Source organism: Pundamilia nyererei, unplaced genomic scaffold (genome assembly GCF_000239375.1).
Source record: "Pundamilia nyererei isolate P.nyererei 1_Seehausen unplaced genomic scaffold, PunNye1.0 scaffold00112, whole genome shotgun sequence".
NCBI classification, from domain to species: Eukaryota; Metazoa; Chordata; class Actinopteri; order Cichliformes; family Cichlidae; genus Pundamilia; species Pundamilia nyererei.
The window spans coordinates 1,413,402-1,432,031 of NW_005187513.1; the positions used below are offsets into that span (position 1 = coordinate 1,413,402).

The 18,630-nt window shown below is 41.7% G+C and overlaps 1 protein-coding gene across 3 annotated transcripts; it reads right to left on the bottom strand.

The window, feature by feature from the left end:
• Positions 1 to 559: 559 nt before the first annotated feature.
• On the bottom strand, positions 560 to 13,286 carry myzap (myocardial zonula adherens protein). Of its 3 annotated transcripts, none has more exons than XM_013913044.1 (14): positions 12,826 to 13,286; positions 11,987 to 12,067; positions 8,816 to 8,908; positions 7,671 to 7,832; positions 7,463 to 7,555; positions 7,236 to 7,349; positions 6,969 to 7,121; positions 6,198 to 6,323; positions 5,867 to 5,995; positions 5,130 to 5,224; positions 4,385 to 4,490; positions 3,866 to 3,949; positions 3,526 to 3,587; positions 560 to 3,437 (listed from the first exon to the last, which is right to left on the bottom strand). In XM_013913044.1, the coding sequence occupies exons 1-14, from the start codon at positions 12,901 to 12,903 to the stop codon at positions 2,837 to 2,839; spliced, it is 1,977 nt and encodes a 658-aa protein (XP_013768498.1). In that variant the 5' UTR covers positions 12,904 to 13,286; the 3' UTR covers positions 560 to 2,836. The 3 variants fall into 3 exon arrangements, with proteins under 3 accessions (XP_013768498.1, XP_013768497.1, XP_013768499.1); XM_013913043.1 differs by having other exon boundaries at positions 3,526 to 3,632; XM_013913045.1 differs by having other exon boundaries at positions 560 to 3,089; positions 3,526 to 3,632; positions 12,826 to 13,285.
• Between the last annotated feature and the right edge of the window lie 5,344 nt (positions 13,287 to 18,630).

Sequence of the window (18,630 nt, forward strand, 5' to 3'; positions counted from 1 at the left end):
CGGGCTGTGCCCGGCCGGGCCCCATGGACTAAGGCCCGGCCACCAGACGCTCGCCCTCGGGCACCCTCCCCGGGCCTGGCTCCAGGGCGGGGCCCCGGTAACCCTATCCCGGGCAGGGTAAACTGTTCCCTCGATATTCTTTTCATAAGGGTCTTCTGAATCGCTCTTTGTTTGAATCGCTCTGTCCCTCAAAAGTGAAGCCAAACAGGTGTTATGAGTCAGGGTGTAAAGGCACTGAGAAAAAAGCGTTTGATAAGTGTATCACTGAGAACCATTGTTCTTTTGGAGTGACTGGATTCAGTATAGTGTGGGGATTTACTACTGGTGGCATCATTTCAGTGATTTCATTTATTGCTCGCAGATCATGCACTAGATGGTGTTTTGCAGTATTAGCTTTCTTCACCACTTAAACAAAACATCACTCTTTGTTTGTTTTATTTTTTTTTTTTTTTTAAATTCTCCTTTCTCAAAAACAGAAAATGAAATTGTAGTTGTTCTTGGCTGAGAAAACACAAAACCTCTTTCTTGTAAGCGCAGCCATCTTGTGACACATTCAGGATCATTTGCACAGTCTTTATTATCCAAACAGATGCTGGCCTCTCATCATTAATCGTAGTATTATATGTATCAACGAGGAAAAGGCACATCATAAAACTATTTCAAACACAGCTGTGGCAGTACAGTCAACACCTGGATAACACTTGTGCCAGTGGCTCAGGAACGGCAGTCACCTCATTAAAGTTAATATCGTTAATAACAGATTTCTCAAGAATTTACCACGTCCTATTTTACCACATTACCCTGCTTCCAATTAAAATAGCTTTCCTTTCACCACCAGGATCACAGAGTAGGCTGTCACAAAGGCACAAAGCATGGTAATAAATATTATATTATTGACAGTAACAAAATATCTTTAATTTGTACAGACCACATATAAAATGATAGGAAAATACACGCAATAACCATATCGACCTTCATATAGGACTGAACGCTCATAGCTCAGTGAGCAACATGAATAGAATAGATTCACTGTAAACAAAAGAAATATATTCCATATTATATCAGTTAGAAAAATATTTTTTACATAGCATCACATCATTTACATCCTACATCAAGCTACTTTTATCATTATTAGAGCTATGTGCAAACATGGGACAGAAACCCACATAAGACTTTTTTTGCTTCACTGGCCAAAAATCATTATCTCCGACATAAATGAGTGAGATATTACTGACATGGATGTGCCAGCTTTAAAATGATTTAAAACTGATTCTTGTGTTAGTACATTTTTAAAAGAATATTTGTAAAAATAAATAAATAAAAATTGACCAAAGACAATAGAAGTTTAAGGGAAAAAATTCCACTCTTTGGTCTAGTTAATATTAACAGCTCTGATTGCATAAGTAACCCTCTTACTTTCACTATATGGACAAAAATATTAGACAATTCTTATTAATACAAGAATTCAGTTGTATAAAGTCAAATGCCTGGCCAGGCAGTCTGTATTTACAAAGAATTGGTTGTTCCAAAGAGCACACTTTAATGCTCCCGTTGCATGGGTTTACATGGTAGAGCAGCTCCTGCAGGTGTGCTGTGTGTTGTGTTGTGTCTGATATCCCAGTGTTGGTGTTGTCCCTGCATTATCATAATAATCTTGGTCCAGGATCAACATTGCAACTGACCATTCACTTTGTTGATAAAAGAGGAGGGGGGGATTCTTTTGTTTATATAAAACGTTGTGTGTTTTATTAACCATATTCTTTATAAAGTTATGCAATGTAATAAATATATTATCAAGTTAGGTTGGCTGTTAGCCAACTGGCATTATCAAGTTAGGTTGGCTAATGCCGTTTAGCATTAGCTTAGAATGTGGCTAAATTCTAAGCTAATGCTTGGCTCACTGAATGCTCCAACGTCATTGGTCAGGTGTAATGTTGATGCTGGATCAACATTATTATGATGATAACAACATCAACACGGGGATGTCAGACCGTGAGTAATGTGCAGCTAGGTCGGTAGTTCTGTCCACGTAGTTTATTTACATATTATTATTTTGCATATGTATTCTGAGTCAGCGGTATTCTTGAAGCACACTAGCTGATGTTTTAATGGCTAACCTGACTTTACATCACCACTTTTTCACTTTCAATCCTAAAGTTAACGTTACTCTATGTTATATACCAACACAGAGTATGTTATCATATTACATTATTAAAATTTGTTTTTAAGACTGTTATTTTTTACAATTTGCTGTGAACAATTTGACAATTTTATGGTCCATATAGTACGTAAATGTTAAGCTCAAGTAAGAGAATAATAAAGGATGTTACTACTGCACTACTCCAACCAGTTTTTTAATACGCTTGTCTCTTTCCCAGCATACGCAGACTGAGTTAGAGGATACTATTATTTAGCTTTAGCTACATATTTACTGTTGACATACAGGTTAGCTCTGTACTTAGCACTGATACAAAAAGAGAGAGGAAACACAAAATAAAATCCAACTGTCAACAGGTTTAAAGAAAAGTAATTAAACTGTTCACTCATGTTGTCATCCACATGGAAACTAAGCTATCATCTGACAGGGAATCTGGATCAAACTAGTTTGTAACTGGGGACAATGACTTCCGTGAGTTTCTTTTAATTTCCAGTTTTTTTTTTTCACTCCCAGTTTGATAAAATGTTATTTTTGATTTTGTTGCTTATGAAAAGAAGTTTGTGCGTTACTTGTTAACCCTGTTTTCAGTAATTATACTAAGTTAAATGGCTTCATAGCTTCATTGACTCTCCTTATTTAAGTCTTGGCTCATGCATTTTCCAGGACTGCTACTTAACTTTAATCTATGTTTATCTTTGCTGTCATTTCCATAAGTTTCATGAACGGCGTATAAACTCGCACTCCTGATCGTGGTTGAGAAGAGGGCGGGGATGAAGTGGACTCTTCTTGTATGGAGGGTGTGCCTCTGCTTGTTTGTGCGTCCAATTCGTCTTCTCCAGGCTGGACCGGACTGACACCAGCTTCAGACTCAGATGGGTGGATGTAGGAGAATGTCCCATGCTCCTGTGAGGGTCTGGAATCCAGGAAGCGGCTGTACTGGACAGGAGTGTACTTTAGTAAACTTGAATGTAGCCTGCTGGGGGGAGGGTTATTAAGCTTAAACGTCCTTGGCTGAGTGGGCAGTGTTAGAGAGATCGATGGATGTTGAATGGGAGGTGATGATGAGGGTTGTGCCAGGGATGAGGGCGCTATGGAGGAAGGGCTTGGTCTAAGTGATAGAGGATGAGTGGGTGATAAAGGCTGTGTCGGTGACAGTGGTTCGGTGGGTGATGGGAGTTTCACAGGTGATAGAGGATGATCAGGTGATGGGGGTTGGATGGGAAAGAGATGAGTTGGTTCACACTGAACAGGTTCAACATCATACCTCTGTGCTTCATGTCTGCAGAAGCACAGTCAGAAACCAGAGTGAGAAAACACCTCCTAATCAAGAAAACACAACCCAATGCTACTTAGTATCACAATCCTACCTGGGGAGCAGATCACAGCCTACTCCTTTCTCTCTGGTTTCCAAAACCTCTTGCGTCTTATTCTGTGTGGACATAAAATACTTGAGCTTGTCTTCTAATTCATTATTCTAGGAAAAGGAAAACAGGAAACAAGAAATATCAGGTCAGTTACATGCAAAAGACTATCGTCACTTTGCATGAAAAAAATGACCTGACGCTTGCAGCAACAAGCAGTAGAGGGGGATTAACACAGTTATTCAGTGGTCAGAAGCCCATGTGATCATCTGAAGCCATGAAGCAGATTATCACACCCCACCACCAGTTATTAAAACACACAGAAAGCACACCAGTCTCATCCTACCTCACACTCCACTATTGCAATCCTGTCCAGAAGCTCAGAGATGAACATGTCCTTCTGAGCAACTTGAGCTCGCAGAGATTCGACCTTCACAAATTCAAAAAGATAAGCATTTTAAAAACATTATTTATATAATTTACAGGGAAAACAGAAATGGAAAATCCAGTTCACAGCAAACTTAACTAGAGTCGTTATCTAATCTCTGTTTTTCCATACATAGAAATGAAGGCAATGAAAAACTGAGCCATAAATACTTCAGTGAAGACAAATAATGCCCCTTTATCTCCAACCCCTTCCCATCAAAATTATGAACATGAATTCACCCCGTTAGCATGATGTCCCGCCCTTTATTGACTCTGTGTGCAGTAAAGTTCTCCGTTCCTTGTGTGCATTGACATTAATCCATGGTTTTAATGGTAAACAGGCTACTTGTGCAAATGTATGAGACACTCCCACTATCAAAACAGTGGAACAGAGGAGTTGAATCCATGGTCTACATACAGATAAATAAATCCTACTCACCTCCTCAATCATTCCTTTGACCTTCCTCTGTTGACAGAACACCATGTCGTTCAAGTGTTTGATCCTCTCGCGGAGATCACCTGCTTCACCTTCCAGCTCTTTGGACCTAAAAAACAACCACGATGTAGTCCCACATATGAAGGAAATAGGACTCTAGCACCCTGATTCATTTGCAAACATCGATGAAAAAGTTATGTAGTTTTTTCCCTTCTAGGTAATTAATCTGCCTGCACAATGCTATAAACATCCTGAAAATCTCCTTTTAATTGCTCCAAAGTGCATCTTGCTCAACTGGTTTAAAGGGCCAAGCGTAAGCCGCTCTGCTTCGGGCTTCAAGAAAAAGTGTTTATGAAGGTTCTTAGCTGACTTGAAAAAACCTTTCAGGTCTGCACTTTAGGTAAACGTACGAAAGAATTTTAAGCTGAACTTTTACACAAAAACTAACATGTTTATTTTTTTTATTAATATCCCATCCTATTCAATTATTTCTCAGTATTATTGTTGGATGTGCTGTCTGAGGTGGGGTTTATCGTGCATCCTGTGTGTTTGCAGCTCCTTGTTTAAGATCTCTGCACCAAGAATGAAAGTTTCTCCTTGATGTTTGAGAAAACAAACCAAAGACAAAGAACTTCCTCACATCTAATGCAGTCTTGGCCAAGTTTTATCCACTTTTAGAGAAAGGGCTGTAATAGAGCCTTCAGATTCACGCGCAGCTTAAATTTTCTATCTGGACTTTAATTTGTACCTTTTGGCTACAGTTTCGTCAGTTCTGTCCGTCACCTCCATCAGGCGTAGGCGCTGTTCGCAGTCCTTCAGCTGCTTTTCCAGTTGGCTCTTCTCCTGTGGAAATCACAACATTTTATCTGTTTTCCTATGGCTGAATGAAAATCCTAATACTCAAAAGTTTGAGTCTTTTTGGGAAGTAAAATCACTGACATCGGTCGTCTCCTTAGATTACAGGGTCCTGATGGGGAACTTTGGCACGTAACATCCACCTGAAAAGATTCTCCTGGCAGGAAAACACTCCAAACTCCAACAATCCCTATCAGTTTGAGCATCAACTAAAGCAAGGCAACAATCCCAATCCATGGAGGCCCCACCCCACAGTCCACAGGAGTCAAAGGATTGACTGCTGGCACCCCCAGTGGTCCCGTGCCCAACCGGTTTGAGCTGTAGGGAAACCTCGGTATCAGGCATGTGGTTTTAAAGTAGTAGGTCCTAGGTGTTTTTGCAGCTGGCCAAGTGTTATGTTGTTTGCAGTAAACATGGACTGAACTCTACTACGTGCACATGTATACGGTCATAACCTTTTACAGAAGGTTGCTTTTGTACATTTAAGAAGTATCATCTTCATCGTTTCCTAAACATTTGACTGATATATGACAGATCCCTCAAAGTACAGTGTAATTTTTGTTTTACACAATTTTGTTCAAGGGTCAAGGGAACAGGAAGACATATACATACGTTACATTTTTGACTTACTTTTCCCATGCAGTCCAGGAGACGCTCCACTTCCATGATCCTCTGGTCCCTCTCTGCAATCTTGGCTTCTGCGATTTTGATGTTTCTCTCCGCTTCTTCCAGTCGTCTGATGTACTCATCGAGTTGGGCCTGTGCAAACAGAAATATGTCTGCCACTCTTCTCTCAGCTTAGGCTTGCCTCATTGTCAAGAATTTTGTAACTTTTTTATTTGTAAATTGTGTACAGTTATTTCCTTAGGTTATCTACGTCAATAGGTTTGGTTTCTGCTGTCAAAATAAAAACAAAAACAAAGTGTGATGTATGTATGAATAAGGACCAAAGAATGCAGACCTGTAGGTTTTCAATCTCCTCCCTGTGCCTGCGTTGTTCTTCCAGCAGCTTTTCCTCATACTCTTTCTCTAGCTTTTCCGAGAGCTCCTTTAGCGCCTTATCGTTGGCCTCCCGTGAAGACTCCACCTGGACAGTCCACAGCATAGCAAAAATTAGCACTTTGCTCAGCTGATTAGGCCACATTCTGCTCAGGGTAGAAGATGCAGATGCAGCTGATGTGTTTCTGTTCCGCAGCAATATGATATGTTAACAGAGCTGCTCGATAAAAGTTTGCTGTGTCTCAGATCACACAGTGATTTGAAAGCTGGACTCTCTGCTTTCTAATGTAAATTAAAACTTTTTTTTAAAAAAATAGGACAGGAGATGGTTTCTCAAAACTTCAGGAACTGTGATGATGATCGGTAAAGCTGGATTTTAATGTTACCTGCTGCAGAGATAGAAAAATGTTCTTTCATTTATTGATTTATTCACTGTTGGTAGGGGTCATGAAGTCCTAAACGTCCTGTCCTTCCATCACTCTTACTGACTCATCAGACCACTTTGTTACAGGACAGCTGAGCACTTCACTGTCCCTTTAAACATACACAAAACTTGAGGGAAAATTTTGAATTCCACCCATTTATTTTGGCCATGCTGACATCTCGGTCTCGTGGCCTTGTGGCATTAGAAGCAGCCACTTCCACTGTAAAGTTTTGGGGGTTTTTTTTCATCTGTGGACACACGTGGATTCATGTTCATTCCCACAGAAAGAGTTTGTGTTTGCGGGACTACCTGAAGCCTGAGAGTTTGGTTTTCAGCCTGTACTGCAGCCAGCTCGCGCTCCTTGTCTCTGAGCTGTTGTTGTGTTTTCTCATAGGTGCTCCGCAAACTTTTCACATCGTCTCTCGAGCTCACTCTCTTCTGACAGTCGTCCAGAAGGGATTTCTGCAAAGGGAACGTATTTTAGCCAGTGAAGACTTTTTGTAACAGCATCCAGCTGCCGGAGTAAAAAAAGAAAAGAAAATGTCTTCGGAGTGTTTGGTGACTTTGATTTGTTACCTGCAAGGTGAGGTTAGCAGATATGAGGGAACTGTTCATCTGATCAAAGTTCTCCATGGCTGCCGTGCGGATCTTAACCTCTGACTCTAGACTCCTCTTGTGTGCATTGGCAGCCTGCAGAAACACGTGGCACACAGCTTTTTTCAGATTTATGCACAGCTTTACAGGTCAGAGTTTGATGAGGAATGTCAGTGCATCCGGTCACATGGTGTTGTCATAATCTTTACCCTGAGTTCCTGCGAAAGCTTCTGCATTGATTGCTGCATTCCTCCAAACTGTCCGTACATCCGCTCTCTAACCTTTTCAAGAGAATCTCTCACCTGCAAACAGAAACCAGGAAAACACAGATATCATCTAAACAGAAACCCACTCTGCCTTGTATGGATGATGTGATGGCAAAAGAATGATTGGCCTGAAGGCTCAGTCTTTCCTCACCTCCCTGATGTATCTCATCTCATCCTGTAGGTGACTGGTTGTCCACTCGCGTGCCAGCACCTCCTGTCTATCTGAGCCTGTCCTCTGCACTACACCATACACTTTGGGCCCATGATGCTGCAGCGAGGTCTCTGGCACCCCATTGGTCATGTCTCCGAGGTGCTGAGGGAGACAAGATCGTCCCGGTCAGGTTTCTGTAGCTACCTACCGCTGAGGCAGGCTTATGCTGGCATGGTGTCTCTGTGTTTGTGTGCACACTTACAGATGCACTGCATGAGTCTGCATGTACATGCACATGCATACATATGTGCAAGTGATCAAGTATTTCAGCGCCCACGCTGCTGTGCAGTGGAAATAGGAAGTTGGCAATGTGCAGCTAAAAAATGGTGCAGAGTGCATCGAAGGTGTCGTGTTTCTGCAACCCAGGACATGAGCTGCTGCCCATTTCTGTCTATTGTGCCTCTAACAGCCAATGAAAACAGATGCACACCAGCACAGGAGCAGTGTGGCACAATGCAATGACTAAATAATACACAGCAAAAGTCCTGGGCACAAATAAAAACAACTTTAGCTCAGAGACTACATTTTAATCAGTATTTCAGCTTTAATTCAAGAGCAAGGTGCTTTACTTGATAAAGAGAAATACAGCTAACACTTTTGTTCATTATCAATTGGTCTTCCTTGATAACTTTTATTTATAAAGTGCTTCACAGTGTACATGCGCCAAAATAGAAACACACTGTCGAGCATGCGATCATATATCCTTATATACACACATTTGGTGTAAAATGATGAAGAGCTGTAAACAGACGCTGCAGGGATTTTTCTTCTGCTTCAAATGTAACTTAAGCAGTCAGTTATTCTAATTGAATTGAATGTTAATTGAATATCTAAGTAAGTCAAGTTTAAATTTTGCATGATCCAGCTCATTTTATTAGCTTTGCCATAGTTTATCACTTGAAACAAATAAAAACAAATAGAAACACTTTGAACACGCCTGCTGTCTTTAAACTGTGATGGTCACAGCATTTGCCACGGTCACCTGTGAGCCTCTGTTCATGCTGAATGTGTGAATACAATATTAATGACAGCCTCACGGTGCATGCGCAGGGCTCACTCAATGAAGCAGTGGCTGCTTTGTCTACCTGCTGAGGTGACTCCTGGCCAGGTGGACTCTCTCTTTGGATGAGCCCGTTCTTCCTCTTCCACATCCCATTGACATCTTTTTCATTTTCAGTCTGCAAAATAAAACAAAAACAGGTCAAGAACACTGATGTGGATGGCTTCCATTCAACCATCCTTCCATTGATTCTTCCATTCTCTTGACAGCATATCCAAGCAGGGAGCCTGCTCTTAGGTTCATTGCTAATTCTAACATCCACGTCTTTAGTACAAACAAAGCACTCAGTCAAACTCCACGCAGGCACAGGTTCAACGTTCAAACACTACACTGCAGGTTCAACCCCATAACTTCATGTTGTGAGGCTATAGTGCTGACCACTGAACCACCATGCCACCCACAAAACATTTTCAATTAAGCTTTATCATTTCTGTATATATTCTACAGCACGCCTCATGTGAGCCTAAAGTGCAGGATTCTAAACAAAAATGCAAGTAAACACGCTCTTGAAGTATTTATTTAACTGTGTGTGAATATTATATAGTTTCTATAGATCTATAGATAGATCTAGAGATAGACAGATTCTGATATCTTTTAGATGTCTCTACACAAAGAAGTCATTCATTGAGGACTACTACTCAGAAAAAGAGGCATCAGTGTCCACATCTCACAGAGATAAGAGCGAGGAGGAACAAAGACGCCAGTGTGGTCTCGTGGACAGAGCCCAGCCTCACATTTCTGCACCACTCAATCTACAGAGGACCTGCTGTTGAGAAATGGAAAAGGCCTGCTAATAGGCGGGAGGATGTGGATTCCAGCAGATGGGAGGGAAGCACAGCCATCTTTATCAGTTCGCTTCACGAAGCCCTGCGTGCTGCCCATTCAGCTTTGACCACTGGTCCGTGTTTACCTGCCCTTTGTCAGTTTTGTGGGAGAAGCACTCTGGCTTACTTTTCCTCTGTTGCTTGAGGAGCTTGAGCTGTTCACAAATGTTAAAAGAAAATGCTCGGAGACAGCTCGGTAAAATAATCTTGCATCAGTGCATTGTCATCTAACACTGTCATTTGTTTGTATGAACTCACTCCTCTATCATATGACTGCACCGTCTGACCTGATTAGCTCCTTATTTGTCACACAAGCACGGAGGATGCTCACTGTAGCTCACTGGGCTGAACCGTGTTCACTTTACGGAGATGAAATCCAATGCTGCCGGTATAGAAACATCGTCTGGTAACAGTTCTCTGTTTACTTCCTCTGCGTGTGTCATGATTCACATGTGCTACATATCATCTAGGCCGCAGTCGCCGGTTGGATATAATCCACGATGTCTCGAGTTGCAGGACACGCCCTTTCTAACTTCACAGCGAAGAACCAGCATTCCTCTTGAAACACGGTATCGCTGGATATCTCTGAGAAAAGATATTTTGGTCATTTCCTTCCTCGTTGATTAACTGGATGCAGTCCCCATTACCACATTCCTGCTGACCTTCATTTGACCTTCCATGGTGATGACATCTAAGATCTAAGATAGTGTAACTAGAGCGAATAGTTATCTGAAAAACAAGCATCAGTACCCAGTGTAAACACGTGCAGGTATTTTGCAACAACACAGTAATTACAGCAGCGCCTGCAGAGACCTTAAAGCGCCACACTGAAAACATGATGAACAGATGAACTAGGCACAAGTTTTAACCTCTTGAACCTCTAACTGGCTCCAGCCTGATGTTTTCTACTCTGTGCTGCAGTTCCACGTACACTTTAAGCTTCAGTTTGCTGTTGAACTTCAGTGAAACTGAGGCTGATGACTTCATGGTAATTAGGGTTCAGGAATGATAAGACTGCTTTCAGACTTGCAGCAGTCACTGGCGACATGTTGTCTAATACTTTCTGATAGGAAAACTTTTTTCACATGATACAAAAAAACAGGAGTGGTAGTGTGGAGTAAAGTGGTATCTTTATGATAGCTTTATGATGATTGTGAAATACCTCACTGTAAAGAAAATCTGCATCTGGATTGGTCTTAGAAATCCAGTTTGTGTTGCCATGAATCCCACCCAGCAGCGGTGATGTTACTCTGTTACTCAGCTGTTTTTATTTTTAAAAACACCCTTTTCTTCACTCGTTACATCGCTTGTTGCCATTTTCATCTCACAGACAGATGCTGACGCTGTTGCTGGAGTCACCGATGTCTGGGACAAACCGGCTGCCACTCGCAGAGGGCACAAATCTGCATCCTTCCCAAACACTAAAGTGCACATCAGCTCTAAACACGTGCGCTTCCCTCCACTCTGTGTTCACACTTCATCAGACTGTCCTTTGTCATCAGTTCCTATAGTCGCAGTCACACCCTCCCAAAGGCAGCCACATTCAGAGATTACTTCAGTGTGCTATCGGTGGAAAGAGTGGACATGTTGTACAAGGTTCATTCAAAACTAGCCATCATGTTTCTGGATCCTGCACACCGCACAGTCATACAAGGAAAAACCTCTCCTCAGAGATTAAACCTAACCCAAGCATTGCACTCAGTTCTCGCACTTTCACTCTGAAACTTTGGCGTCAGCCTCCGATCACAAACAAAGACCGGGGCAGAGCCACCAACAGCAAACACCCACGCAGCCTGCGGCGTCGACTCAGCCATAATTCACAGGATCACAGAGCATACCAGCAAATATTAAACGTGACTAAGAGTAATTCTACACCTCGGTAGGCAAATATTAATTTCTCATGAGCTCTGTTTGTTTTAGTTACCGTCCTTTGGAGTTAATGCTGTTAATACTTATTAGCATTTTCTGTTCTGTGGAAGAGTGTTAGAGCACAGATGGAGCAGAGCTTTGAGGTAAATGTAAAACAGCTGTGTGTGCATTATCTCTCTCACACACACACACACACGCCCTCCTGTCATGATTGCATAACTGGACCAGATGATAAAAAGCACATAAATCTCAGCTTTTCCACCATCTTTCTTTTAATGGTTTATAAGATGAATTAAGGTGTGTGTGGGAGGGGTTTCTGTTTGGTTTTTATTGGTGCTTTTACTCCCACACGTCACCATTTCTGATCAGCAGTGTCAAACTGAGTCGAGTGTGATGACGTTTCCTCTTTAATGTAACTTTACGTATTGTACCGTATGGATTTGAAGCCGGTTCTGGCCAAAGTAACAGGGTGGAGGTAACACCGAGGGAGACGCAAAACTTACAGTGTCTGACTTTTCATTTTTTGGCTCCTTGTTTCCATTTTCTCCGGGATACAGAGTCAGTCTCAGGCGTCTGATTCTCCTCTGGAAAACAAAACAAACACACACGGACAAAAAAGGCAAATGTTTGAATTTAGGGGAATTTACAGATGGTCATCATGAAGAAAAATAAAATTCAGATCTAAATATCTCTGACATTGTGGCAAAGCTTGAACTGTCAACTAAAAAATTCTGTGAGCTTATTCACATACAGCAGCAACAGGGCACCAAACAAAGTTTATGTAAATGCAAAACAGAGTAAACAGAGTAAAATGTTAAAAAGTAAAACAGATACATGGAAAGTGGGAACTCTGTTTGATTTTTTTTACTATTTTGAGGTTTTTCATAAGAAATTTAGTACAAAGAAAAAAACCGAACTCTTCAGCAGACCCTACAAGCGTGCTTCACCAAATATTACGGTACGCGTTGACCTGCATGAGGCGACCATGGGAATAAAAGAAAACGTGGGGCAAGTACAAAGGCCTGTTTTATCAGAGAGCTGTTCAAATAAACATGACAGCTCTGCCTCCTGCACGCTCAGCTCCCATTACACACTCGTGTAAGTGAACAGAGCCACACATCCTACAACAGAGTCAGAAAACGTTAGAGAGAGAGAAAATGGATCTCTTTGCTTACAGACAGGAAAACAAGTGTCGGCAGAGTTAAAAGCAACAGCCGACAAACAGAAGAGGGGAGGAAAAAACACTGGACAGGACAAAACACAGAGAGAAGAGGAGAGCAGAGAGAAATGGGGGGAAAGACAGAGAGATCTTCAGTGTTCTCGCTTCTCTCGAGCTTCTTACCTCCCCTAAAGCCTCTGGAGAGTCCTCTGTTGTGGTGGTGGTGGTGGAAACAGTTGGTCTTGAACCGTAGCGAAGCATGTCTCCTCTAATGTCCACTCCTGGCTTCTCTTCCTCTCCCTCTCTGGCTGTCCTCCCACCCTTCCTCTCACTCTCCTTCCTGAGTTCTGCTCAGATTCTCAGAGCGACCATTCGCCCCCGGCCCCAGCCTGGGAACAGGAGGGAAATTCCACTCTAAGTCTGCTTCTGCTGCTGCGTCTGCAGTGGGTATCCTCAGGGCTGCGAGGTTCCCCCTCAGTCAGTGAAATGAACAGGTGCAAACCAGCTCTCAGCAGCACAAACACAACAATGTCATTGTCCTAATTCCAGCCAGACTGCTCCTAAAGCCACCTGACTGACAGGCTTGTCAGTCACTCAGCAATCCTCTCTGCACTGACTACGTCTCTCTGCACTCCCATCAGACCTGTCGGGCCACATTTCACCTGCTTCGCTCTTTTGCGCCTCCTGGCCCTGAGAGCAGGACTTTCACAGGCAGGGCGGGTCCTTTTACTCGGGCTGGGACAGGTGGAGCGCGCCTTATCAAAGGGAGTGGCTAATAAGAGGAGCCCACTGTTCACATGAAGCAGTGAGACAATAGCTGCCTGCCAGGCCTGTTATACATACAGGAGTTATTAGACTTAAAACACATTTAGATTAAGTTTTGCCTTGTGAGAAGAAGAAATAAAACACATTGAGTGGCAGAGGTAGGGTTTTCATTGAGATGGAATCTGATTTCTCCCTCTTATTCACTCGCTCTCATTATTTGCTCTCGCAGGTAGGACTGCCAAGTGCATTATGGGGGCTCTTATATAATAACCTTTAAAAATTAAGGGTCTTCATCTGATTGAAACCTTTACATAAGCCAAGAGAGTTATTCTTTTTTAAATTTGCTAATAAAAGTCCATAATACAACTTAAATTGGAGGTTATATGTAGGAAGACAGGCCATAGAATAAAAAGACAAAAAACAAAAGCTCATAGACTTCCATGTCTGAATGGACAGTATGTCATGCCCTGTGATTTCAAAGGTCTGTTTATATCAGAGTTTATTAGTTTCCTCACTTCTTTCTCCTACTTTCCTTCTGTGTCTGTTTCCTGTATCGAGTTTTCCTGTATCGAGTTTCCCGCTTTAGTCATTGTTACTTTCTTCCTGTTTTACTTTGCTACTTAGTTGTCCTCTGTCTTGTGTTCAGTCTTACTTCCTCCTCTGTGATTGTGCTGATTGTGTCCACCTGTGTCTTGTTTCCTCCCAGCTGTGTCTCTGGTCAGTGTGTGAGTATAAATAACGCTGTCCTACCTTTGTCCTCTGTTACAGTGTTTGCTTACCCTTAGCACGCTTCCTTCTGTCCCCCCTGCTGGATTTAGATGAATTTGTTTATGGACTTTGTTATTTGAATTTTATGCACCAATGAAGGGGCGCTTTTTGTTTGTTTCACCTGCGTCACCTCAGTCTTCTGAACAAACCATACTTGTTCTGTTTTCAATCGTACAGTCATAAGCTTTAAGATTTAACGTGCTGACTGAGGCCTGTAGAGTCTGAGATGTAGTTTTTTTCCTTTTTTTCATTACATGATCTGACCTGGGGTTGAATTTGCTGGGAAGATTGTGGCATTGTGTTAACAAACAGCTGAATGATACAGACCAGTAAACCAACAGAACTTGTGCTTTTATAGAGGTGCTGATTGTCACTTAATCGAGTGCTTTTCATTAGCAGCACCTGGCTGCTACTCATCCTCCTAATGAAAACAGCGATGGTGTTGCTTTTCCACATGACTGTGAATGCCAACCAGCCAACAGAGGAGGTGCTACACTAGATCAATTATTGATATCGTGAGAGGGATGAAAAGAAAGACCGCACTGCAAACATGATTTTTTAATGTTCTTCCTCACCACTCCATGTTTTACTTGGTTTTACACTGACATAATATGCGCTCTGCTTATGATTATTCATGCTGACAATTATCTTTGAGGACCAGAAGCACAGTCTTCTGCACAGCCAGATCACATTCCTCCTTTGAATGGCTGCAGTCACTCCCTTTCAATAGAAACTAGAGACAAAGTCTCTGAAGAATGAGGAATCAAGTTTAAAGACTCAAGTTGCCTGGCGAGAGCTCGTTCAGCTGCACGTGGTGCTTCATCAAAGCTTTGCTGTTAGCTCACGTCAATAAATATGATGAGAAAAGCTCGCAGAATAATACGAGATGCATTTCTACTGGACTCTGTGGTTAATCGTTAACCAGACATCAAACAAATGGTGTTTCTGCAATCAGTAAGGCAGCCACTCTGTCCAAGTCCAATGTCATCTGGAAGTTCTCTCTCATAATGATATTCACCTCCCGTCACAATCACAAAGTCACTCTCTGGATTAAATCCACAGTACTGGTGTCACAACATCAACCAGATTTACAGGACGAAAAAGTTTCTAAAAATACTTTCTACATAAAGAAGCAACATGAGTACATTTATAAGCAGAAAACAGAGTAATAATTCATACATGACAAATAGCAAAATAGAGTAAACAGTGTTGTTAATACTGTTAGTAAACAAAGAACACTAAATAGCGATTTTAATTCATCTTTAGCGATGCTATTAGTTATGTCATAATATTGTGACATAAACAATAACATTCTTCTTCTTAACTAATTCAAGGTCACAGACAGGTTGGAGTCTGTCGCAGGTGTCATAGGGCAAGACGTGGGGTACACCCTGCACCAGGGGTGGGCAACTCCAGGCCTCGAGGGCCGGTGTCCCTGCAGGTTTTAGATGTGTCCTTGAACCAACACAGCTGATTTAAATGGCTAAATTAGCTCCTCAACATGTCCTGAAGTTCTCCAGAGGCCTGGTAACGAACTAATCATGTGATTCAGGTGTGTTGACCCAAGGTGAGATCTAAAACCTGCAGGGACACCGGCCCTCGGGGCCTGGAATTGCCCACCCCTGCCCTGCACCCTGGACAGATCACCAGTCTATCAAAGAGTAAACACAAAGAGAGAGAGAGACACAACCTCATATTCATACCTGCAGCCAACTTAGACTCACCTGCTCCACACAACAGACCCACACTGTGGGTAGATTTAAAGAGACTGTGAAGCAACAGTGCTGACCAGTAGACCACTATACCATCCGTTAGTGTGTTTTTATTAATCATTCACAAATGTTACGTAAGTGTGAGTCTGTCCTCCTATCCAGAGCATCAAATACTACCTTTTAGTCAAACCAACTGACAAGCCAGCGATATGGAGAAGGTGTGTTTCAGCAGTGGTCCTATAAACCACCACATGCTGCATTAATGAGAACAAACTCATACTTTAATCACTAATCATGATCCTTGTCCTGCTCAAACAGGTTTTGGAAAAAACTCTCACGTTGTCAACTGAAGGTGGGAGCACTGACAAGTGAAAAGAAAAATAAACAGTGAGTGAAGCAGGCCACAGCCTGCAGCCACCAGCTACACAGTCTTTTATTTATGACGCCACCACCCGATCTTCCCATTTCACGCTCTTTAAAGCAAATGGAAATGGAAATTTTAACTTTATAATAAGTATGATTGAGTTTTTAATGATTAGTAATAAGTGCATAAGGATGTTTTAGGAATGTAAAAAATATTAGCTGGAGTTTTACTTCTACCCAAAGGAAATATGGTTAAACTGGTATGTACAGGTTACAGATTAAGATTATTCAACTGATACTACCGTAGCAAGAGCACACAGAGAGCACAACTCCCTGCGGAGGGCAACAGCTGTACTAAAACTTTGTAGTTTAGTCTCTGTCCCGAATATTGTAGTGAGGTTTGGAGATGACACATAAAAAAACTGTGGGTAATATACAGTTTTACTGATTTCAAATTTACTGTGACTTTGACCCAATTTTCACCAAAATGAAATCAGCTCAAGCTGTATCTGGTTTAAACTGTCACACAAAATTTGTGGCTGGAAAAGCAAGTTTTTGCTCAGGAAACTTTTACTTTTTCCGGTCGAAGGCAGAAGATCGTGGTTTTGAAGACACCAGCCAGGTGGGGCCTGTTTCTGTGCAGACTTTGCTTGTTCTCTCTGAGTACTCTAAATACTCGGGCGTCCTCCTATCGTTAACAGCTACAGGCTCCAGCCCCTCTGTAATAAACACGAGGAAATGAATGAGTGATGATGGCGGTAATTGTCAGATTTGATCAGTAATGACTACTTCTGTAAACTCCTGATCACACAGTAATGACTCAACATTAACAAAATGCTAATGTCATGTATAATACTACTACAATCCAAGCTGTTAGAATGTATTTTCTTCGACACTTTAAGTACATTTAAAAACAAACTGCATACTTGCATTTATTTATTTCCACTGCAGTAGTTTTACGTAGAGGAATGTGTATTGCTGTTGTGACTTAATTAAAGTATCTGAGCACATTCGCCACCACTAGAAGACAATGATAATTAGAGGTTCACATTAAACACAGTAATAAGGAGACTATTGTTTGCTGTTGCGTGCAGATTACAGGTGTTTGATCTTTTTGGTGTGTGGGACTGGCTGTTTGTGTGGGATTTAGCTGTTGAAACCGACAACAGTAGTTGGTGACTTCTCAGCATCCCTGCAGCAGTGAATTTCAGCTTTTCAGCATGATCCCTGGTTTTGGCCCCAAAAGTTTGATCCCATAGAGTTTTGTGCATTTAGTGTAATATTCTGTCTTTAGTTCCTACTTCACGATTATTCCAGCGATGAGTTTCATCGAGATTTGGTTCATGTCTTGATTTTGATCCGACATCTCTTTTTTCATGTTTAATGTGAGTCTTCTAGTCTCTATGTTTAGCATATGTTCTTACCTAGCTTTCCTTTCCTGGCCATGTTTTCCTTGCATCCCCGATTGTTGCCATTTGTTTTATGTTGTTCTGAGCTTTGTTCCCTACCTCTCTGTGTATAAACGGTCCTGCTGTATGATCAACCCTTTATGTACAAATAGTCCTGATGTCAAATAAATAACTGTGTATAAATAGCCCTGTCTTCCATCTTGTGTCAGTTTGACCATGGATCTCGTCCTGTATCGAGTCCTCAGTCCCACACTTCATCATCCCCTGACAGCTGCAGCAGCAACTTTACAACTGTTGACGGACAAATGCTGCATCTGTGATGAAATGACATGGTTTCACAACGCCATGATGTTTTTAGAAATGTGAAGCAAGCAGGTGTTGCTGTTGGAGTTCAGTCACCCAGCATTAATGAACTTTAGGCCACTGCTTTTGAGGTAATCATATTTCCATTTCATGTCACTTCCTAGCAAAAAATGTACTTTTAACTCCAGGAGAGTAATCAGACAGCCAGTGCACGAAATACTTCACATTTGCTAAACTTCGAACACTGAAATTTGCAAAGTAATGCACAGGTTTTATTAATAAAAACTCACATTCACTGATAATGCTGGTGTGCTAATGTGATGTCACCTGATTTCGCATGACCTGGAATGGAGTTTAAGCTGTTTTTGTTTTACAAAGTAATATATATGTATACTGAGAGATTAGTACAATGTTGAGCCTTGATAACTGTTCCTGAGGCGGCCATCTAACCTGTTGGGCGTTTATTCTTTCAGATGGAAAACAAACAAAACACTCCTGTTGTGACACAGCGTTAGATGTTTTCCCAGCCTCTGTGCCGTAAATAAAGGACAAGACATTTACAACTGTCCTTTGAGGCTTTAGCCTTTATAGCCGGCCAACAAGTTTTGATAACCCACCTATTCATTGATCTAATGTCAAGAATCAATTATCTTGTTTATAGTTCTGTG

What these genes read in the sequence shown, in the direction of transcription:
- myzap (XM_013913043.1), bottom strand. Translation starts at nt 12,903, where the DNA reads ATGCTTCGCTACGGTTCAAGACCAACTGTTTCCACCACCACCACCACA. An exon ending in TCCTGGACTGCATGGGAAAA is followed by an intron (nt 5,225 to 5,866) that starts GTAAGTCAAAAA and finishes TGATTTCCACAG; the next exon opens with GAGAAGAGCCAACTGGAAAA. An exon ending in GGCTGTGATCTGCTCCCCAG is followed by an intron (nt 3,438 to 3,525) that starts GTAGGATTGTGA and finishes GTGCTTCTGCAG; the next exon opens with ACATGAAGCACAGAGGTATG.